Genomic DNA, 23,029 nt, shown 5'->3' with positions numbered 1-23,029 from the left:
AGAAAGGACAATGATTAATGTTGGAAGGGATGTGGGAAATCTGGAACACTAATACATTGTTGGTGGAGGTATGAACTCATCCAGCAATTTGGTCCAATTGGAGAGCAATTTGGAATCATGCCCAAAGGGCAACAAAAATTTGCATACCCTTTGAACCAGCAACACCCCTACTAGGTGTATACCCTAAAGAGATCATGAAAAAGGGTAAAAACATCACTTGTACAAAAATATTCATAATGGCCCTGTTTGCAGTGGCAAAGAATTGGAAATCAAGTAAATGTCCTTCAATTGGGGAATGCCTTAACAAACTATGGTCTATGTATGTCATGGAACACTATTGTCCCATTAGAAACCAGGAGGGATGGGAATTCAGGGATGTCTGGAGGGATTTGCATGAACTGATGTTGAGTGAGATGAGCAGAACCAGGAGAACACTGTACACCCTAACAGCAACATGGGGGTGATGGTCAACCTTGATGGACTTGCTCATTCCATCAGTGCAACAACCAGGGACAATTTTGGGCTGTCTGCAAAGGAGAGTACCATCTGTATCCAGACAAAGAATTGTGGAATTTGAACAAAGACCAAAGACTATTACTTTTAATTTAGAAATAAAACCCGTTATCTTATTATGTAATTTTGCTATCTCTTATACTTTGTTTCTTCCTTAAGGATATGATTTCTCTCTCATTACATTCAACTTACATCAATGTATACCATGGAAACAATATAAAGACTAACAGACTGCCTTCTATGGGGGGGGGGGGGGCAGGGAGGGAAGGAAGATTAGGGGAAAAATTGTAAAACAAAACAAAATCTTTCTATGGAAAAAAAAAGAAATAGTTTCATTTTCATTCCTATTCACAGCATAGTACCTATCACATGGTAGATACTTAATAAAATTTTTGAAATTGCAAAAATCATTAGACTTGATATCAGAAAAACCTTTCTTAATACAAATGATGCAAATGAAAGGTCTGAGCTGATTCAGAGGAGATTCTTATTCAGATTCAGGTTGGAGACTAGGGACCAACCCATCCACACCTTTCTCTAGTTGGAATTACAACAGTTGAAGTACCTGACCTTATATCTGTATTCCAGATTCTAGAATATATTGGGTGTTATTTTTTGATTTTTCATCTCCTATCTCCATGAAGTTGTATTGATTGTGCAGTATGACAGATACTGGCACAGGACTGCCTGTATGGTGTGTTCTCATAAGAGAGTGCTGAGCTCTATGAGCAAGGCAGAATGGAGGTAACTCAAAGTAAATGTGAGATGTGTAAATTTAGAGAATCCACCCCAAGTGTTCACATGGATTATTTGTGCCTGACCTGTGGAGGAGCAGTTGGACTGACCAACCACAGTTGGACACACTCTAATTTGTCTCTTAATATAGCCATGCCATTTTGGTCTTCCAGAACAAAGGACAAGCATCCTCAACAGGCAGGACCATTCCTCTCTTCTTTCATCTCATCTTCAGTCCTATTTCCTTTGAGTTTAAATCTTTTATTTCCTTGCTTTCACTCAGTAAATGTTCCCTGGCTCAGTCTTGTCTCCCCAGTTAGACCCAAGGCCATGGGCCTGTTTCATCTCCCCTGGGGTCTTGCAGACACGTACCCCTTCCCATGTCCCACTGATTTTCCAGTATAGAAGGTGAACACACCAGACAGCAGTGACTAATTATTCCAGGGCTTTATTGAACAAAAGGAGGTTAACAAATTGGAAGATGGAAGGCCATCCAGGACATGAGCCCTCTTCTACCTTTATCTTCTCCTGATTACAGAGCGGGTCTTCTACAAAGATGTGACAATGGTCTTCTGTTTAGAAAATAGCTCTCTCCAACTTGTCTCATTTTTAAATAAAATGAAAATTCACTTCTCACTCATGGATGGGGTCATCCAAACACACATGTATACACACATACAACTCACACTGGGCAGGATTCCACTCACAGCTACAGATTTAAGTGCTTTTCATGAAGAGAGCCTTCAATGTGGTTGTGGGTATAAACACCTGACCAAGAGGGCAGTTGTTTCCTCCAAGGGAGGGCGAGCCTCCCCAGCTTAGGACAAGGCATGGGGAGGGGGCATGGCTCCTAGGGGGTAGGGTCACCACTCATCTAGATAACCCACAGAGCAGAGGGGGAATTCACAGTAACACACATTGGGCAGCCTGGTGTCCAACAGGATTGCACCATCCCTTCCAGGACATGTTGCAGACTTGTCCACCAAGCCTGCATCTACTCTGCCCCCTCCCACAGGGTCCAGCTCTCTTAGCTCCACCCAATTGACCTCAGGGTCTGAATAAAGGGGGGGATATGCCCCCGGGGTCTCCTCCTTAGGCAGGGGGCAGGCCAGAGCTCCACCTCCACCCGGCCCACAACACCACACCGCATCCCAGGTGGGTTTACAGACCTTGAACCTCAGTCTTTGCCCTGGCCCGGATCCCTCCCCAGTGGCAGGCCCAGTAGGCTTCCACCAAATGGTCGGAAAAAGAAAACAACCTGATGCTGTGCAAGTTTATGAAGTGCTTTTTTTAAACAAACAAGGCCATTTCCCACCCCCTTCTTAGACCTTTAAACTTTTTTAAAGGCAGGAGTGTGCAGAGTGCCCTTTGTGGGCAAGATGGAAGGAAGGGTCCTGGGTTTGTGGGTGGCCCATCTGACCCTTCTCCCTGGGATGGAAAATTTCATAGCAAAACAGCAGCAATGGCTCAAACATGGCTGGGGGAGGCTCCCTTCAAGAGACTTTGTTTGGAAAACAAAGGAAATGTTGGCAGTCAGGAAAGACAGTGGGGTGAGGGAGAACAGCCCACCTGAAGGAAAGGCTTTTATTCTCCCTTCCCTTTCCTGGATCTCTACCCACGGAAGTACAATCTTATACTCAAAACCAACAAGTTTTAGATTCAAGATAGCACAAACTCCAAATCCAAGAAAATAAACCCACTGGGGCAAAAAAAAAAAAAAGATTAACTCAATTCCCCCAAATGTTTCTTTGAGCAAAGTAGATCTTTTTTTCCTCTCAAGAGGAGGCCTTCCAACCAGGCTCCTCTCTCCTTTCAACCCCCCAAAAAAACAAAAAAAACAGGCCAAGAGCCTAAGATGAAAAAGAAAAATACAAAAAACATACAACACACAACTCCTGTTGTGGGTGAGGAGCAAGGGAGTTAACTGGGCAGGATGGGAGAGAAATCCCATGGGATCCCAGGTCAGAAAACCTCACAGGAGAGGGGCAGGGGTGGGGAGCCCACCAAGCACCTTCTAAGATCCAGGATGCCCCAGTATCTATGATCCAGACCCACAGACGTCTGAGTGGGTTTGAAGCCCGTGGGACTGACAAGTGGGCAGCTGCCACCCACCACCAAGGGGATACAACCTTGGCTGAATCCCTCAGTTCAAGTTCAACAAATAATTAAATAAATGGGTGAGAAGGGAGAGAAGGGGACATTTCTGTAGGAAAAGTCAGAATTCTGAAAGAGGGTGGGGAAAAAGGCCACATCCAGGTCCAGGCCCCGCCTTCAGAAATCCTTCAGGTTTAATCTTTCAGAGACCGATTAACTCTGAAAATTGGCCAAGAGATTTAGTGGCTCTGGGCCTGTTTCCTCATCTCAAAAATGAAGCCTCATCAGGAGGGCTATCCCTAGGAGAATCTAGTGTGGCCAGGGAGAGATGGGGAAAGGAAAGAGGAGGTGACAAGGAGACAAGAGGGGATAGGGCTAGGAAAGTGGTCCAGTCTGGCTCCCTGGGCCCTTCAGAAGTCCTTCAGGCGGCTGTACATCTCCCGCTTGCTCCGTTCTCCTGACCAGGTGCGGCTCTTCAGGCGAAATCTCTTAAAGTCTTCTTTGAAATCTTCGTGATTCATGGGCCGGTAATCCTGGGGCTCACAGAAGGTCTGTGAGGTGGGAAGGAGGCTGTCAGCATCTCAGAAACCAGCGCCTCCCCTCTCTAAGCTTGCCATCCATTCATTCTATTTACCTGTGTCTTCCCTGCTTATAAAAGGTAAGCTCTTGGGGGCAGGGACTAGTTTCAGATGAGTACACAGTAAGCACTTACTACATGCTTACTGGTCAACTGATTCTTCCTCCCCAGAGTAAATGAACTCATTATATTCTGGTTTTATTTTTTGAAGGAAAGATTTGAGAGGGTAACACTCAGTTCTTTCCTCTGAGTCCCTGGCTACCCAGACCAAAAGCATCAGGAGTTCCCAGCAGAGCCCTCACCGGGTACTGTGGGAAGAAGTCCTTGTAGCCTCCTTTGAGGATGTACATCTCTGGGTAGTACAGGTTTGGGTAGTCATTGGCAGTTCTGTCTCTCTCTCTGACGAAGCGGCACCTGAGAAGTCAAATCAAGGTGGGTTCAGGTAATGGACCATCAAGAGCCTTAAAGGCCAGAGTCAATGGTTGGACCAGGTCCAACGGGGAGCATTCTGGTTTCACACCATAATTCTTACAGAGGTCAGCATGGCTACCTCATGTTGAATCCAGTTTATGGCACCATGGATTTCAGAGACTGATTAGCTCTGAAAATTGGCCAAGAGACTTAGCGGCTCTGGGCCTGTTTCCTCATCTCAAAAATGAAGGAGACTGGATTCCATGGTTTCTGAGGCCCCTTTCAAAAATCTTAATCTATGATTAAGTGTGTGCTATTCCGTAGGAGCTTAATAAATGTTCATTGACTAACATGTTTCTCAAATGCACAAGAGTTCTAAGGATAAAAATTTCAACATAGTGTTCGCTGATAAGAAGTTGCAGAACAACATATAAACAAAGGGCACCCCCCAACTTTATGTTTTTGAGGCAATCAGGGTTAAACGACTTGCCCAGGGTCTCATAGCTAGTAAGTGTCCCGGATTTGAACTCAGGTCCTTCTCATTCTAGGGCCAGTGCTCTATCCATTGCACCACTTAGCTGCCCTGGAGGAAAAAAAACAAATCACCGAGAACCACATAAGTATTTTAAAGTTAACTCGAGGTGTGACTTGATTATTTCCTGCTAGAGGGTATTATTATCTATTACTCCCCAATTTATAGAGGCACAGAAAAAGCCAAGAATGCCAGATCACTTGTCAGCACTTAGCAAAGGGCCCTGGAACCCAGCAGTGTTCGTTGATGGGTTAGTAGCCTAGTGAGAATTCCTTCTGTGTATGGTTAGACTCCAAAAATCAGTGAGATGACCCCTTCCCTTCTTTTCTTCCCTCCTCCCCCCCCCCCCAACCTGGTGAGGGGAGGCAGCTACTCGATTGACACTTACATTCGAGGCCCTCGCTCAGAGGAGAATTCACAGTGGAAAATAAGGATGATCCTCTTGTCCTCACTGGGAAGAATGGGATTCACCAGCAGAAAATTCTCTGCATCTTGTTCCAAGGGAAGGTTTACTGCACCCTGGAGAAAGGGGTGGATGGGTGGATTTGGGGGATGGTCTCCAGGCTAGATGACCCTCCTCCCTTATACTGATTCAAGGCTGTTTGACTTTTCCCTTCTTCAATCTGTTGAGTCATCATGGGATAAAAGATTTACAGCTGAAAAGGGATCAGGGAGGTCAAAGTATCCATACTTCTCTCATTTTACAGATGAGGAAACCAAGGCCCAGCAAAGTTATGGCCTTAAGAGTATCCGAGGCAAGATTCAAACCCACTTCTTCCAGACTCTCAAATCCATTGGTCCGCCCATACCACCCGATTGACTGGGTAGAGATAGGAAGGGAAGACCAACTCCACCCCATGCCCCTCCAGTAAGTCTTACCATTCCCCCTAAGAGCCCAGAGCACCACTTATGATTGGCTGTAATTACACCTTTCCTCCCCCTTCCCCAGTAGGTTTATCTTTTCAGCTTATTTTGCCTTATCTATCATCAGGGAAGCTGCCTCTGCCCCTTCTCTCCAGGTCTCTGAACCCCATTCCTGGAGGAACAGGGAACTGACTTACCTTGATGTGACCACCCTCAAATTCGTAGGGATATCTGCAATCCAGGATGACGCATTTCTCTACAATATTACTAAACTTTCCTGTTAATACAGCTACCATCTGTAGAAGGTCAAGAGAAGAAAGGTCAGGTCAGTTAAGATATGGGCACCCCTAGAGACTATTTCTCTTTCTCCCCACCCCACAACCTTACTTCTTCTACTCACCGTCTCTGGTGATATGTACTTAAGGTCTTGGTGGCGCCCATCTATCGTCTGCAGGAGAAACGCCTGAAGGGTCAGAAAGAGAAACGAGAGGGGGATGAGGCCAGATCGACCCTTATTGCAAGACCACTCTCTGTATCAATCAAGATGGACAGGGGAAGGTCAGTCCTCATTCCCAAAGAGATCGACTCTTGTTTCCACAGTCACCAACCCTATCTTTCATCAATGGGCTAGTTTTGGGTTAATCCAAAAGATAAGGTGGGGAAGATCCCAATCCCAGTTCCTGAAGGATCAATCTTGTAGGAAGAAGGCCAATCGGTGCTCCTGGGGGGGGGGGGGGTCACAGGAGCAAGGTTGGGGACAGGGGAGATGCAGAGGATAGAGGAAGATGAAAGAGGGACTTGTAGTAGGAGAGGAGAAAGAAGACTTCCTAGGAGACTCCAAATAACTTCGTAGTTATTCCTGAGGTAGGAAAACTCATCTGGCCTCAGATACTGCCTAGCTATGTGACCCCACTTCACCCTGTTTGCCTCAGTTTCCACATCTGTAAAATGAGCTGGAGAAGAAAATGGCCAACCCCTCTGGTATCTTTGTGAAGAAAACCCCAAATGGGGTCACTAAGAGTTAGATAGGCTGAACAACAAAGAACTATGGACTTCATCCAAAATCCATCTCTGCAGCCCTGTCCCAGTGACCTAGAGTCTAAGCCTCCATTTCCTCCTCTGTAAAACCAGGTCAGATTAGATCACCTCTGAGGTCCTTTCTAGGTCAAAATTTAAGACCCTCTTAGACCGTAATTTCATGTAAGTGGTTATGGCTTCATTCTTTGTGGCTCTAAGCCCAGATCTAACACAGCAAGGCCAGGTAGGCAGTAGGATGTATAATAAATGCCTGTTGACTGATCCTATAACCAAGTTCTCATAGTTTCCGAAGGAGTCCCAACTATTATTAGTGATGTTCCAGAAGGAAAGAGGCCCTTCCATCTATTCACCAGTCTCCCGCTGATACCTTAGAGTAATCCCCAATTAGCTCTCTGGGGTCATTGTCCAAGATGGTCTCAATTTCATCATGACACAAAGACCTGGATCGGAGGAGTCGGGGTTTCTGTGAAGCAAAGGGAAGATGATGGTTGAGGTCAACTGCAGGTAGGATGAAAGGAGAGATGATGGCCGGCTCCCCTCCGTGTGGTACGAACGCTCTAGGCAGCCCAGGTGGAAGGCTGGGGTTGGTCACCCCCAGATGCCTTGGTGTTCTGCTGATGTGAGCAGGCCCTACTCTGAACAGCAAAGACTTGTGGGGGTGAACTAGGTGGGGTTGGAAAAAAAATCCTAGGGCAGAAGATCCAGTTGCTTAAAAAAAAATCTTGTAGAAAAAAAGAAAAAATCCAAATGAATTTATGGTCTTATGATCTGTAAAATGGGAATATCTGTTAAATCTTAAGAGTCTCAGCAAACCAATTAGCAGTGACCAATGATCACCACTGCCCACACCCTCTCTTCCTCAGACTGGGAGCTCCTTGAAGGCAGGTACTGTCTTTCTTTGTATCCAGGGTCCGGCACAGTAGGTGGATTAATAAATATTGACTGGCTGAGGGATGCCCTCCCAAACTAGGGGACCCCTCACCGGCTCTTCTTCTGTCTCTTCCAGGGCAGCAGTGGGGATGGTCACGCTCTTCCTGCGCTTGTTCTTGACTGGGGTGTCCTTGTCCCGGGGCCGCTCCAGCCGCTTCAGGACTGGCCGGAGAGAGGTGCTGGGCATGGAAGGGGAGCGGAAGAGTCTTCGACACTTGCTGTGCATGACTAAAGACTTGAGGGGGGACCAGGAGGAGAGAGAGAGAGAGAGAGAGAGAAGAAAGACAAGGTGACAAGGGCCTTTAAAGAGAGAGAAGCACTGACACCATGGATACAGACTCATGAACCCTCCCGAGAGACCTCTAGGAGTGAATGGAGAAACTTCAGTTCTCATCCCCTTATAGGGTGGGAAACAGAAGCAGAGACATAAATAATAGCTAAAAACAGGGGCTGGCCACCAGAGCCACATACAGGTTTTATGGACTTGCAAAGCACTTGATGTGTTTATCTCATTTCATCAACCAACCCTGGAAACAGGTCCCTGATCATCCCCATTTTTCACAAAGAGGAAACCAAGGCTGGAAAAAGGGTGAGTGACTTGACCAGAGTCACTCAGATTTCTGATTCTTATAATACCATTCACTGAGTCACTGAGCCACCCCCAGTTTGGTCTATAGTTACTTAGCTCAATTCCAGACTCTATCCATTATACCACATTGCCTCGAGGGCAAGGCAGTTCAGAACCAGGGACAGCCAGGTGGCACAGTGCAATAGGGCACCAGCTCGGGAGTCAGGAGGACCCGAGTACAAATCCAGTCCCAGACAATTGATACTTATTAGTTGTGTGACCTTGGGCAAGTGACTTGACCCCATTGCCTTGCAAAGACCAAAGAAAGAAAAAGAAAAAAGAGTGTTTTAACTAAAAGGTTAGGCTAGTATCTCTCAGAAGATGGTCAACTCATTCTGAAATGAGTGTTTTGGGGCCTAAAGACTATGGGTTATTGGTCATAAGAAGCAAGATAGCTAAGTGTAGCCTATGATGGCTTTTTGTTTTTAGGTTTTTACAAGACAATGGGGTTAAGTGGCTTGCCCAAGGCCACACAGCTAGGTAATTATTAAATGTCTGAGGTGGAACCTAGCTGCCCCTTATGATGGCTCTTAAGGGGAATGGGTGGTAGACTACATTTGGAGTCAAGAAGTCTCAGTTCAAATTCTGCTTCAGATACTTACTAGTTGTGTGGCCTTGGGCAAGTCACTCAACCCCTATTTGCCTCACTTTCCTCAACAATAAAATGAGATTATGATTTATCCCATCCCTCCTCCTGCAGCCTAGGTTCCCAGCCCATCCTTACTGATGAAAACCATACCTGTTCACTTTCCTCTTCTTTTTTGACCAGGGGGGCACTGATGAGACTTTCCATCCCTGGGGGGACCTCCTCCTCATTCTGCAAGAAATTTTAAAATAAAATAGATTGTTTTTAGAGAGGTTAAAGATAGAATGAAGAAAGAAGGAGGGGGAACCCCCACTCTTACTATTCTCCATAATTGCCAATAATCACCAAAGGGCCCCCAACTAGATCTTCAAAAATCTGGTATCTTGTACTTTCCAGTCTCAAACACATTACTGGAAAGTAAAACATCAAGTGCAGCCATGAACTGGTTGGTTTGGCAGGGGGCTTCCTGGATTTGAACCACTTCCAAGAAGCCCTGGGATGTGTTTTCTTCTAATTTTTGGAGGGGGAGATACCACTAGGACAGGGTGAAAGGTCAAGGTCATGAAGTTCATGGTCAACCTTGCCTGTCCATTTGTCTTTCCTTAGTCTTCCTCTTACCTGCTCCTTCTTGCCTCCATGGAAGCAGGATTCTACCTCCTTTGCCTCAAACTCCCCCTCAGGCATATGATCGTAGACTACTTCCCCAGGCTTTGAGCTCACCTCCCCCTGGGGTTTGCCAGCAGGTTGGTCCCTCTGGGGCCTTTTACCTTCAGGTCATCTTCCAGGATGTCCATAAATCCATCATCTCCATCATCACTGATGTCCTCTCTACTGGTACAGGTAGTGTTGGTGTTGAAGTGGTGTAGGGACAGGGGAGGCAGGTTCTCTTCCTTTTGCCCTGGAGAGAAACACTGGAGAGAAATAAAGAATGAATAGTGAGCCCCATCCAATCTCCATGCTTTTGCTCAGGGATGGGGAACCTTTTTTTTCTGCTAAGGGCCATTTGGATGTTTACATCATCATTTGAGGGTCATACAAAATGATCAAATCAAAAATTAACTTGCAATATTTGGTCATTTAATTAATTCACCCCTAAAAAGCTCCTAGATTTAATGAATTTTGGTGCATTCACCGTGGCAGCATCGGATCAAATGATTTCAAGGGTGGCCCATGGGTTGGATGTTTCCTGCCCTGTGTAGGAGATACCAGCTCTCCCCTATTGGAATACCTGCACCCCTATTTTAGGGGCAATCCTAAATTTCTTCCATACCATCAGATCAGGAGCCGAGTTTGGCCTCTGGGCGAAAGCCTCCCTCCGACTGGCCCATTCAGCAGCGGTGGATCGGCTCTGCCCCACAGGTCTGGAGGGCATCTTGAAAACAAATCCTTCCTGCAGGAAAAGTGGAATCAAGTCAAGCCACCACTGGATGGCACTGCACCCCCCCATCAGATATCCCACCAAGACCCCCAGCTCACATTCTCCTTTTCTTCTCCACTACCAATGTCCATCTGGATGTCACCCAGGCTCTTTCGGGGCATGTTCAGGGTCCTGGAGTTGGTGATATTCCTTAAGGCTGGACTGGATCCCAGGAGTTTCATCTGACATTGGAGAAAGAAGTGGGAGGAAGGTTTAGAAAGGAGACTTTTTTTAAAATCAACAAATTTATTTTTTCCAACTCCATACAAAGAAAGACCCCAACAAAAAAGCTCTGAGTAGAGTGAGTTCTTAACCCAACTCCCCACCCTCAGGACCCTAGGGGTCCTGTTTAATTCCTCTCTTGGGTCCTACCTGGGCCCACCCCAACCTCTCAGCTCAGGTATTGTTTCTGAATTAAGTGTGGCCATCCCTTTGGTCAGCTTGGCTGTGAAGCAAGTCCAGGACTCTGGGTCAGCCCTGTGACTGTCCCCCCTGTTCTCCAGTACTCTTCCACCAGGCCGGAGGGGCTGCCAGACCTCCTCCAAGAAATGGATCTCATAGGGCTGGAGTGAAATCCTGAGACTTCCCGTCCCCTCACCCCCAGGAGGCCCAGATGAGCCATGCTCTCATTCTGCAACCACAAAAGGGGAAACTTACTGGTAAAGACTGGAAACGTCTGATGGGAAGTCGATCTCTGTGGGAGAAAGGGCCGGAGAAAGAGGTGAGCAGAGATGGCCAAAATGGAAGTCAAGACCCCACCCTTCCTGTGACTCAATCTGTAGGAAAGAAGCCTCCACCAGCTCCCGGGTCTTCACTGGTCGGAGAGGAAACCCTTCTACTCAACCTCTGAAGGTGGATTGAGAGCTGGCCTGGGTTCGAGTCCATAGGACCAGTGAGAGTAGGTGGCAGTTTCCTCACATGGATGAAAAACAAAACAGCCCACACCCCCATCAACCCCTAAAAAGAGACTTCAGTAAGGTGCTTCCTCTCAAACACACTGGGGGCCAGGAATACTCACTCCCGAACTTGGCCAGCCTCTCGGATTGCCTCCTGAAATCTGTAAGAATCCACAAGAACTTCAGGTCACCAGGGATGAAGGGAAAAAGAGGATGAGTCCCTCCCAGCAAGACCGAGATGCCTGGCCTGGAGGAAAGCCCAAGGGCTCTGGGCTAGCAGCCTAGGACAGGTAGGAAAGGGTGACTGCTGAATACGTGTACCAAGCCACCCCCCCAGGAAAGACCCAAGGTCAAGTTCTGCCAGGAATACTTGGGATCGGGACCTCAGGGGGGCTGCTTAAACTTCCTCAGCATTAAAATGGGGACCTCCCACGATTGTATGAGATAATAGAAAGCCCTTGGAAAACTTCAGAATGATAGAGAAGTGGACTTATTATCCCAGCTCTGCCCTTGCTCTCCGGGATGCTATGCTGAGCTCTGGGGCAGAAACTGGAGACAAAGAGCTGGGGAGGGCCAGCCTAGGTGAAGGGGGATGGTCCGGCTTGTAGGCTGACCCTCACAGGCAGAAGTGAGAATCCTAGATAGGAGCTGCTGAGAGTCAGGCTTCATGGTCTTAGAGGTTTGAGCTGCAGTAGCGTGTCAGAGATGGTGGGAGGGGAAGGCAGGAATGAAGGACAGTTTCCTCATCTGTGAAATGGGTGGGTGGCTCCCTTCCAGCTCTAAATCTATAGTCTTGCTTAGTGACTAGCAAAAAAAAAAGGGCAATGGGCTGGATCCAAATTCAAATCCTGCCTCAGACAACAAGAGCTTATAGTCCTGGGCAAGTTATTTGACTTCTCTTCTGTAAAGATCATGAATCAGAGATAGAGCATCAGCCCAGGAGTCAGAAAGGCCCAAGTTCAAATTCAGCCTCAGATACTTTCTAGCTGTGTGACCCTGGGTCTCAACTCCTCATCTGCAAAATGAGTCAGAGAAGGAAATGGCAAAAGCACTTCAGTATTTTTGCCAAAAAAAATTTCAAATGGGGGAAAAAGAGAGTCAGACACAAATGAAATGCCTTAACATCAACCAAAGAAAGACAATAACTGCTCCTAATTCAAAGGGTCATTGTGAAGAGGAGATATGATGGGAGATATATAAAAGCCCCTTGCAGACTTGTATGGGTTGGCGGGTGGGAAGGCAGGAAGTCTAGGCTAAGTGAAGTTATGATATGTCAAATTTTTTTAATTAAAAAAAGCACTTAAAAAACATTTTACAAAACTTTAGTGTTGTGTATTGTAAATATTAAGTTAACGGTATTATGGATCTCTTTAAAGAGGGCTAATGATCTAACCCTTCTCCCCATCCCTGGGCCAATTTCTTTTTTCCTCTGTATTTATTCTCTTCAGTCACCCAACAAAGTAACCTCACACCGGATAGTGACTAAGATAGAAATAGGGGGAACATTCTGGCTCTCAAAGACCCAGGGGGAAAGGAGGCAGGGTTAGCCCAGGGGGCCCTGTGCTGTGTTGGCGTAGTTAGCCCTGGGAGGGTAAAAATAGGGATGGGCACAAGAAAAGGAAAGAAAGGTCATTCTAAGAGAAAAAACCATAGGCAGGGAGGGAGAAAGGAAGGCCTAGGGATGTTTCTAAAGGTCAGCCCTGAATGGAGGTTGGAGAGAAAGGCAGCAGGCATTACTGGAGGTTGGGGGCAGGGTCTCCAAGGCCACGTCTCCGGGGCAACCAGACCTGCTTCCCCAGTCTTCCACCTGTATGTAAATCAGGACAGCTGGGCCCCTGCCACGCGGTGCCATATGGGCTTCCATAAAAAGGCATCTGGAGGGGCTGGGCCCTGGCAGCTGCCCGCCTGAATGTCCCCTTCTCAGAGGGGGGCGGGAGGAGGGAAGGAAAGTGTGCCCAGATAGCAATGAGGGCAGGGGAGGTCTTCCCAGATTCCTTGGGATGGAGGGTTTTCCACCCCACTGGGAGAGCTCAGATGCCACAGCTGTTCCCCTTTACAGGAAAAAAAAAATGATTCGAGGTTCTGGTGTAATCCTTCACCTGATCCCTGCCCCCTCCCGCCCATCTCTTCTCCCTGAAGGAGAACCATCTTTTCTTCTCTCCAATGGAATTCCCTCCATCTCTTGTCCCAGGGTCCCGCCCCTGGAGCCTTTAGAGAAGGCAAAAGAATTCTGACAGATGTGTCTTTAGAAGCTCCCTGGGGGGAGGGTTGTATAGAAGAACCACCCCTTCAGCTTGGCCTCTGAGGACCACCTGCCCCTGATTGTGTCTGCCTCCCCCCAACCCCCCCAACACACACAACTGTTAAGACAGGTGCAGAGATGGGGGAGACTGGTCTCAGACTCTAGGGGTTTGAGGTTACCTGGGTTCCTTTCCTTGGGGCAGGGAATAGATCTGCCTGAACTTATCTTCTTGGCACCCCCCCAGTTTTTTTTTTAAATAAAAGGGGGGAGAAAAGTTCTACTTTTCCTGAGATGTCTCTTTGTTAAGTTACCCAGACCCTTCACTCCCCTCCCCTGTTTCTACTCTTTTCTGATAACTAACCTGAGAACTGGGTTTTTTTTTGGGGGGGGGAAGACCAAATACTTCCTGTTGCTTGCATAAAGCAACCCTATCTCCCCACCCTGTTTCCTGTTTTTAAATAAAGTCTAAGGTCAGACTTGGTCTATTTCCCCAAAGGCAGAGTCAGTGAGGGCATTAGCCCACCAACTAGGGTTCAAGATGATGGGGGGAAGGGGAGGCAGGACAACGCTCTGCCCTGGGGGAGGGGCAGAGGCCTCCCTCCATCCCCTCCCAAACCACAGGGTAACAGCTGAGCAGGGCCAGCTGCCTCCCTCTTCTAATACTTAGAGGACACTCTCACTGCCTTCTCCAGGCTACAGAGACAGGCAGACAAGGTTCTCGAAACTGCGGTGCCCCCCAATTCCAAGGCAAAACTTGAGCTAGAGAAGAAGACTTCTACTTACACCTGGTCCATTGCTTGGGGGTCCATGGGGCTCGGTGAATCCATGGAGAGACCTGGGTTGCACAGGAGATCAAGTTTGGATGAAAAACCCATCAGCAACAGGGGGGTGGGGGTGTGCGTTTAAATGACCAATGGGATGGTGTGGGAGAAGGGAAGCTTATTGAAATCCAATTCATGCGCTTGCCATGGTATCACCTCCCTGATGTCATGGTCTTCAGGAACAAAGATCACCTCCTCATTCTCCAGCACACCCCATTCTTCTAGGGCAGTTTAAGCTGGGGGTGGGGTAACTATAGGTGGTGTCAGGGGCAAGCCGTCTGGGATTTGCAATCATTAACAAGATACTGGCTCATTTTCCTATTCTGTCAAATGGGGAAACTGATAGTCTTGGAAGAGTACTGCAGAAACCTTCAAGTATTATAGAAAAGTGAGTGTTTTGACTCTGAAACTGAGAAATCTGGTGTTTAATTTTTAGCTTAAAAAACCCCAGGGGCAGGAGGGCTGGGAATCTGCTCTGGAGACACAACAATCTTAAACTATTGGTTCTTTTTTTTTTTTTGCAAGGCAAATGGGGTTAAATAAATGGCTTGCCCAAGGCCACACAGCCAGGTAATTAGTAAGTGTCTGAGACCGGATTTGAACCCAGGTACTCCTGACTCCAGGGCCGGTGCTTTATCCACTGCACCACCTAGCCGCCCCTTAAGCCTTTGGTTCTTAAAAAAAAAAAAAAAGATTGAGCCATAAAGTATTATTCCTAAGGTGAAAAAAAAAATGGAAGCTGCCCCTATATACTATTCCCTGGAAGAAGACTGATGAGATAAAGGAAGGACTTGGGCCCCCCAACACCGTGAAGATAAAGTCCACAGGTATGCCTCTCTCCAGGGGTGCCTGGGTCCTACTGGCCCTCACTTCAGAAAACTTCCTAAAGAAGTTCACCTGTCAGAACACTATGTGAGGCATCCGGGAGGGGTCCATTGTTATCAGATTCCTCTACCTCCCTGGGGGTTTTATAAACTAGCTACATCCCCTCCTCTTAAATGAAAGAGGTTTATTCTTCAGAAGGCAGAGACCTCAGAGGCTATAAGTCCAAGAGGAAACTCAGGCCTCCAGCAGAGCCCAAAGCCCAGAACTTTCCATCCCCATAGTGTGCAAGCCACCTCTCACAGAATCTAGTCCAGACACCCTTTTCTCTATGACTGCGTGGCTTCATTTCTACGAGCCTCAGTTTCCTTGTCTACAAAAGGGTGATCCAGGAAATCTGGTGGTCCACCTACAGCCCCCAACCTTAGTCTCCTGGCTGATCTGAGGGCTATCAGACCAAATTTAACAATAGGACTCCCCTCTAAATACAAGTTTCTCCTTCCCTCCAGGGTCAAGATCACTCACCTGCATCTGAAAATTCTGATGAATCTGAGGCCTCAGAGGTCAATGACTCCCGGGACAGTGAAACAATTCTGCTCCGGAAAGTCAGGCCTTGTTTTTTTCTTTTTGGGGTCTCACTGTCAAACAACAGAGTTATATGGTCAGTCTCAGGAGCTGCTACTCTAGTCCTGTAGAGTTTGGGTAGTCTCCCCCAATTTGGAGCTCTTTATCCTTAAACCAGTGAAAGGGTCTTGGGTTTAAATCTTATCTCTTCCTCGGTGACCTTAAGTAAATCATTTCCCTTCCCTAGGGCTTTAGCTTCCTCAGCTAGAAAATAAGGGAATTATTCTAGACCTGGGAGGTTCTTAATCCTGGAATCTCTGGCAGTCTACAGAAGCCTAGGAGACACCTTCTGAGAAGGCTTTTGTAGTGAAGAAAATAAAACACAAAGAAAAGGAATGATCCAGAATTCTTCTGATTCTAGAGTTGAGATCCTCCGGTTCCAGCTGTCACCCCAGGAGCTTCCCCTTATCTTTAAGACTCCTCTTCTCACATGCTCCCAGCAATTCTGAGACCTCCCTCAAGTCCAAGTTTGTTACTTGGAGAAGCTATATCATAGTCTAGTGAGATGATTTAGTCTAGTGTAAATATAGCAAGGGGTCAGAGGATCTGGGTTCCAGTTCCAGCTCAGTCAGTAACTCATTGTGCTACCTTGTAAAGGCCCTTCAAAGGTTTCCACATCTGTAACCTCTAATGGATTAAAGATGAACCTCATCCAAAACTGGACCATAACTGGGCAGTTAACAAACATTCATTCATTCATAGTGGCTACTGGGCTCACCATTCTCTTAGGAGAATTCAGAGAATGCCCTCTCCTGGCTTGCCTACAACCCTAAACCAGACCCAGTTCAGGAATGGAGATCAGGGATGAGAAGTTTGGCAGGAGGGGGAAAAGAGAAGGCAATCTCCACCTAAGAGGGGATGTCATGGCTCTAGGCTAGAGTGGGGGTAGGGTAAGGATGCTTAAGCTCCAAGATTCAATCAGGGACAAGTCAAATTTCCAATTCAGGAAATGCTATCTATTCCTCACCTCTCCCAGGTATCCTCCTAAGAATTCAATTCACTTTTAAAAGTGCCCCCCTCCTCCCCTCAAGAAGCCAAAAATCAACAGCAAAAACCCCAAGAACACAAAAACAGATCCCTCATAGGAGCTCCAACCCTACAAAAGCTGGATTGAAACTCAGCACGCTATGGAAAAATGCAAATCTGGCAGAATGCCCTATTGTCTTGAAAGTCCTGGGTTCTGTGTTCTGGTTCTGCCTGCCACTAACCAAGCCAGTGACTTGGTGAAAGTCAGTTCTTTCATAAAGGTTTATTCTGCCAGGCTCCAGAGGGTCAAGGTTTCTTTTCGTCTTAGTGATGGGGAGAGGCAGTGAGGCTAAATAAAAAGGGATCCGACGTCTCAAGTTCAAATGCTCTCTCTGCCACTGTGACCCGGGGCCCATTGCTTAGCCTCTCTGGGTCCCATCTGCAACAAGGGTGGGGACTGGACCACCCGGGGAGTCTGGGCTTGCTCCCCAGCCCCCCCCCCCACCTTCTAGCGGGTTCCCGGGCGGAGGCAAAGGCCGGGCTGGGGCTTCCCGCAGCTACTCCCCCTCCCCAGGTCTTGCCACGCGAGTCTGGAGACCCCTGCGGGGTTCCCTTGGAAGGTGATCGCGCCCGGGAGACAGGGAGAGGAAGAAGCCCGGGAGGCTCTGCGGGTCCTAAGCGGGGCTCAGCAGCGTGGTCTGCGGGGAAGGCGCAGCAAGGGGAGGGGGCCTGGGGGCCGTCACAGCCCGGGCCAGTCTTAGCCAGGCGGCTGAGCCCCCTCCCCGGCTGGGGCACCCCGTCCTCCCCACCCCCCCATCTCCGGAACCCCGGAGGGTTTGGATACCTCCCCAGTCCGGTGAGGTCGCTCATGGTTCGCGCCAGGGTGGTGACCGGGGAAGAGGCCGCCACCGGGTCCGGGGAGGCGAAGAGCCCCCGGGCCGCGGGCCCGAGCCGGGTGGGCCGCGGGGGCCCCGCGCGCTCCGGGCCCGGCGGGCTGCGGACTGCCTGTGCGGGGCAGGCGTGCGGCGGCCGCTCCATCATCGCGGCCGGGGCGGTGCGGGCAGCAGCGGGCGAGAAGCCGGCCGGCTGCGGGGCGGGGCGCGGGGCCCGGAGGAGATGCGGGGCCCCGAGGAGATGCGGGGCGCGGAGGAGATGCGGGGCCCGGAGGAGATGCGGGGCCCCGAGGAGATGCGGGGCCCGGAGGAGATGCGGGGCACGGGCCCGGAGGAGATGCGGGGCGCGGGGCCGGTCCAGGCGGCCCGGGGCGCCGCCCCTCCCCCTCCCCCGCCCCGAGGGGCTGAAATGAGCAAGAGTGAAATCCACCAGACAATGCGGCCGCGCCGGGAGGGGGAGGGGCGCGGGCGAGGGGCGAGGGGCGAGGGTGAGGGTGAGGGCGAGGGCGCGGGCGCGGGCGAGGGGCGCAGATGCCCGAGCCCGGGGGGGCCGGGGAGGGAAGGGGCGAAGGGAGCGGAGAGGAGAGGAGAGAAAGGAGGGAGAGGGAAGAGAAGGAGCAGGGGGCGGGCAGGGGCAGGGGCAGGGGCAGGGGCCGAGGAGCCGCGGACGTCAGGACGCCGGCCCCGCCGAGCCGCGCCGCGCTCTGCTCACCCCCAGCCCGGCCTCCGACTATTTATATTCGAAAAATAACAGCGGCCCGCTGCGAGCCGGCAGCCAATGGGCGCCGGGGGCGGGGGCTGGCCTTCGGGGAAGGCGGGGTGCGGGGGGTCACCCCCGGGAGAGGGCCGTCCGACGTGCTGACCCTGACTGGGCATCCCGGGAGGTGCGAGATCTTGGGGTCCCCCGCGGGGTGGGGCCCAGACCCGGGCTCCCCGGCTTCTGTGAAACCGGGTGGGCCGGAGGCCGGCAGGGATGCTACGCCCCGGCCCCCGCCACGTGGGATGGTCCCAGCGCCGGTCACCCGGCCCTGCCTGGATTCTGGGGGTCCTGGCTGGCCTCCACGGGTGGGGGGCTCCCTGAGGAGGGCGGGAGAAGAGCTCCCTCCTCTTCTTCCTCCTCCTCCTCCGGTCTCTCAAGTGGAAAGGAGTGGGGGCTGGGCTTAGAGATGGGGAGAAAGGGCACCGCAGCGCGTGGACCGGGGTCCCCTGCACCCCGGCCCAGCCTTCGCTTGCTACTATGACATCACCCCTTTGAGAAGCCTCTGTCCCCGGGCCCGCAGCTGTTGGATGCAACCCAAAATGGAAGTCACGGGGAGTCGCCTTCCTTCCCTCTCCCTCTCCCCCCTCCCCTTGGCCTTGGCAGCTCTCTCTATTCATTATAACCATAATATTAACACTACGATCCAACAGGACTCCACCTCCAGGCTGAGCCAGACCTCAGCCAAGCACCTTTCTCTCTTATCAAATTCTCTTCAAAAAGGAAAGTAAGCAGAAAAGACCCCCAGGATTGGAGCCATCCTGTCCCTAAAACATAATGGACTGGAGCTGAAGGAAGATGGAACGAATGGGGGAACCATTTAAAATGATCCTGTCTAAACCATCCTGGCTCTGGGCCAATGGAGGGGACACGCTTATAATCAGTACCCGCTTCTGCTTTGGAGCTTTGATTATTTCAGAGGAAAGTGGCCTTTTTTTTTTGAGGGGAGGAAGGGGTGTCGGGATTTTTGCATAAAGTGTGAAGTTAATAGAGCTCCTTAGAACTAGTGAGTCATTCAGGGAAGGATAAATGACTACTAGAGAATCATGGGAACGACAGATGTGAGGCTTAGAGATCTGGCAATCCAACTCCCTCATTTTACTGATGGGTAAACAAAGGTCTGGAGAGAGTGTTCATGTGGCTAATAAGAATAAGAATACTTATATAGCACACCAAGCAACGGGAATTACAAATATCATCTCACTTGATCCTTAAAACCATCCTTTAAAAGAAGTACTATATTATTTTCCTCATTTTACAGAAGAGAGAATTTGTGCAAGGTCAAATGACCCAGTAGATAGAGAGCACTGGCCTTGGAGTCAGGAAGACAGAAATTTGAATGGGGCCTCTTATGCTTAATTCTTACTAGCTGTGAGACCTTAGGCAAGTCACAATCCTGATCGCCTCATATCCAGGGCCATCTCCAGTCGTTCTGATTCCTATCTGGTCACTGGACCCAGATGACTCTGGGGAGAAAATGAGGCTGGGGGACTTAGCACAGTACCCCCCTCCCTCAAATCTAATTCATGTACTTGTCATGGCATCACCTCCCTGATGTCATGGTCTTCAAAAATGAAGGACAAACATGAATAAATAACAGACCCAAGATCAATTAACAGACATTTGTCAAGAACCTACTCCAAAACAGGCATTAGGGAGCCCAGGTTCTCTAGACTTTAAATCCAGTTTACTTTTTCAGAGAAGTGAGCCACCATGTCTTCAGTGAAAGACACAGAGACTCACAGACCTGGATTTGTCCTTCCCAGCCTTCTCCTTGAATTTCCTGCTCTCTGGAGGCAAGGCAGATGAGACCTTTGGGCAAGGAGCCCTGCTTCAGTCTGAACCTGCATATAGCAGAAGCCAAGGGTAGGCTGCCCACCCAATGGCAAAGAGCTCTGCCGCTCGGCTCTGAAGGGCTCCAGCCCAGTGCCTCCATCGCTGGCCACACTGAGCAGATAGTGAAGAGCCAGGAGCCACTGATCAGGTTGACAACCCAAGATGAGGGAGGGGCTGCTAACATGGACTAACTGGTCTTTCTGCAGTTCCCTCTGCTACATCTTCCAATTCTGTGTCTTCCCACATCCTGCTTTTAGAAATCTCTTGGAATCAGGACCCCGTTCAAATATTATATCAGATACTTAGTGGCTGTGTGGCCTTGATAAAGTCACAACCTTTTTGTTGGGCCTCAGTTTTCTCATCTGTAAAATGGGAATAATATAATAATATAACTGTGAGGATCAAATGAGAAACTAATTATAAAGCTTTTGGCATAATGCCTAGCCCATAATAAGTAACATAAATGTTCATTATTATCTTTATTCTTATTCTTTTGTTTTCCTTTAAAAATAATACTCCGGTCTCAGACACTTAGTAATTACTTAGCTGTGTGGCCTTGGGCAAGCCTCTTAATCCCGTTTGCCTAAAAAAATCCTAAAACTAATACTCAAAGTGCCTTTGCTGATCTCCCTTAGCTGTTGCCTACCCTACCCATTGTCTCCCCCACATCTGAAAAAAAAACAAAAACAAAACCCAAAACATTTTGTATTTATTTTGGCTATACTTATATACATGTGGTTTCCTTCATAAAATTGAAAGTTCCTTGAAGTCAGCTTGATGGTATAGTTTGGACCTGGAGTGAGGGAGACCTCAGATGGAACCTCAGATACCTACTAGCTGTGTGATTCTGGCCAAATCATTTCCCTTCTCTCTGCCTCACTCTTCAGATCTGTAAAATGGGGATACTAAGAACACCCACCTCCCAGGGCTGTTATCTCATATGAGACAATATTTATGATGTATTTTAGAGCTGCAGAAATATTAATGGCTATTATTTATTGACTTTTTGTCTTTGCCTCCCTATCATCTAGGATAAGACAAGACTGGTTTACTGATTGCTCATACTAACCCAACACACTGGGGACTGATCATTCTCAGTTTACAGACCATAAAATTGAATCTCTCCCCACTCCATTCCATCCTCAAGCCAGATACCAAAGTGATTTTTCTAGATAGCAGGCATGACTGTGGTGCCCCTCTACTTAGAACTGCCTTGGCTCCTTATTTCCACTGGGATCAAATATTAAGTCTTCTCTGGACATTTAAAGTTCTTCCCAACCTGATCTCCTCCTGCTCCCCCCCCCCCCCCCCCTTCATGAGCCCTCTAATTCAGCCACATTGGCCTACTGGCTCTGATCTCCATGCCTCTCCATCTCCATTTCCTGATTTGCTCCAAACAGTTCAAAACCTACTTTCTTCAGACCTTTTCCTATTGCCCTACACAAACATACACACTGAGACAGATGTGTGTATCTCCTTGTGTCTGTGTATATAAGTATATAAGCATATAAGTTATACATATATAGGGGTGGCTAGGTGGTGCAGTGGGTAGAGCACCTGACCTGGAGTCAGGAGGATCTGAGTTCAAATCCAGCCTCAGACACTTAATAATTACCTAGCTATATAGCCTTGGGCAAGCCACTTAACCCCATTGCCTTGCAAAAAAAAAAAACAAACCTAAAAAAATATATAGATATAGTTTTTTTTTAAAAATATACCTTGGAGATTTTTTCCTTTTCTCCTATACACCTCACCTCCTATAGAATTTTTGAGTTGACTGTAACCCTCGATGAGCTCTTTAATATTCTAGCATGCTTTCAAGAGGTGACACCTGATCTTGGAGTTACTACCTGGATAGATTTGAACTTGACCCTATGGCTCCATAGGAAGAAAGAGAGAGAAACCTGGATCTGGACTCAGAGGACCTAGAATGAAAAATTGTTTCTACTATTAACTAATTGTATAATCTTATGCAAATTATTAAGATTTTACAAAATAAAAGGTGTGGACTAGATGGCCTCTGGAGTTGCTTCCAGCTTGATCTTGATTCCATGATCTTGGATCTGAAAGACAAATGTAGAGGTTTCTAAAAGTGAAAATGAGTTCGTGACTTGGGCAGGACAAAGAACTAGAGAAGAATGGCACTTTGCTGGATTGTTTTGGTCCCCAAGGCTCCTTCCAGCTGTGAAATGAGAATGAGGATACTTGGAAAGGTTGCAGGGGTAGTAGAGAGGGTTGATATTTTAAGAAAGGAAAACTTTGAACTCAGCTCATTAGAGGGTGAGGAGAATATTAGGGAAAGATCACACCTGAGTTAAGTCAAAACTTTCAACAAAAATCATCCTGCTTTGTTTCTTCTCTCTCCTTCCTTCATTGTCCCACACACCCTGACTTAAGTTAGAGGTTAATTTGTCAATTTGTCAAAAAATTTAAACAAAGATCATTACAAAGAAAGAGTCACACAATTCCTAGGTGAAAGGGCTTTAGAAGCCTCAACCCCCTCATTTGGCAGAGGAGGAAACTGAGGTCCAGTAAGGGGACATCCAAAAGTCATACAGCTAGTTAAAGTTAGCAGAGCCAGAATTTCAATTCAGGTCTTTAATCTTGGGTTTCTTCATTCTTTCTCATAACATTGGCTCACATTTCTATGTGAACTCTAAGATTTATAGAGAAGTTTTATTTACATTTTGTATTATATGTGTTTTTATTATATACACATACATGTATTTTCATGTATATATGTATATATGATCCTAATTTTAAAGATGAACAAACTTAGGCCCTGAAGATTACATGATTCGCTCAGGATGACATAGTTGGTATTCCTGGGACATTATGAGAGCCTAG

At 48.2% G+C, this 23,029-nt stretch overlaps 1 protein-coding gene across 1 annotated transcript; it reads right to left on the bottom strand.

The window, feature by feature from the left end:
- Positions 1-1,680: 1,680 nt before the first annotated feature.
- CDC25B (cell division cycle 25B) lies at positions 1,681-17,869 on the bottom strand. The gene is made up of 16 exons (XM_074196031.1): positions 17,541-17,869; positions 15,632-15,744; positions 14,247-14,298; positions 11,344-11,382; positions 10,983-11,019; positions 10,385-10,507; positions 10,179-10,298; positions 9,676-9,819; positions 9,062-9,139; positions 7,747-7,929; positions 7,132-7,227; positions 6,127-6,189; positions 5,924-6,022; positions 5,251-5,381; positions 4,222-4,333; positions 1,681-3,893 (listed from the first exon to the last, which is right to left on the bottom strand). The coding sequence occupies exons 1-16, from the start codon at positions 17,735-17,737 to the stop codon at positions 3,753-3,755; spliced, it is 1,728 nt and encodes a 575-aa protein (XP_074052132.1). The 5' UTR covers positions 17,738-17,869; the 3' UTR covers positions 1,681-3,752.
- Between the last annotated feature and the right edge of the window lie 5,160 nt (positions 17,870-23,029).

Source organism: Macrotis lagotis, chromosome 1 (assembly GCF_037893015.1).
Source record: "Macrotis lagotis isolate mMagLag1 chromosome 1, bilby.v1.9.chrom.fasta, whole genome shotgun sequence".
NCBI classification, from domain to species: domain Eukaryota; kingdom Metazoa; phylum Chordata; class Mammalia; order Peramelemorphia; family Peramelidae; genus Macrotis; species Macrotis lagotis.
This window is presented reverse-complemented; position numbering and strand designations above follow the sequence as displayed.

Coding starts and splice junctions, on each gene's coding strand:
- CDC25B (XM_074196031.1), bottom strand. CDS start 17,737: ATGATGGAGCGGCCGCCGCACGCCTGCCCCGCACAGGCAGTCCGCAGC. Junction 11,383..14,246: donor CCCCAAGCAATGGACCAGGT/GTAAGTAGAAGT, acceptor GGATTCTTACAG/ATTTCAGGAGGCAATCCGAG. Junction 10,299..10,384: donor GTGGAGAAGAAAAGGAGAAT/GTGAGCTGGGGG, acceptor CTTTTCCTGCAG/GAAGGATTTGTTTTCAAGAT.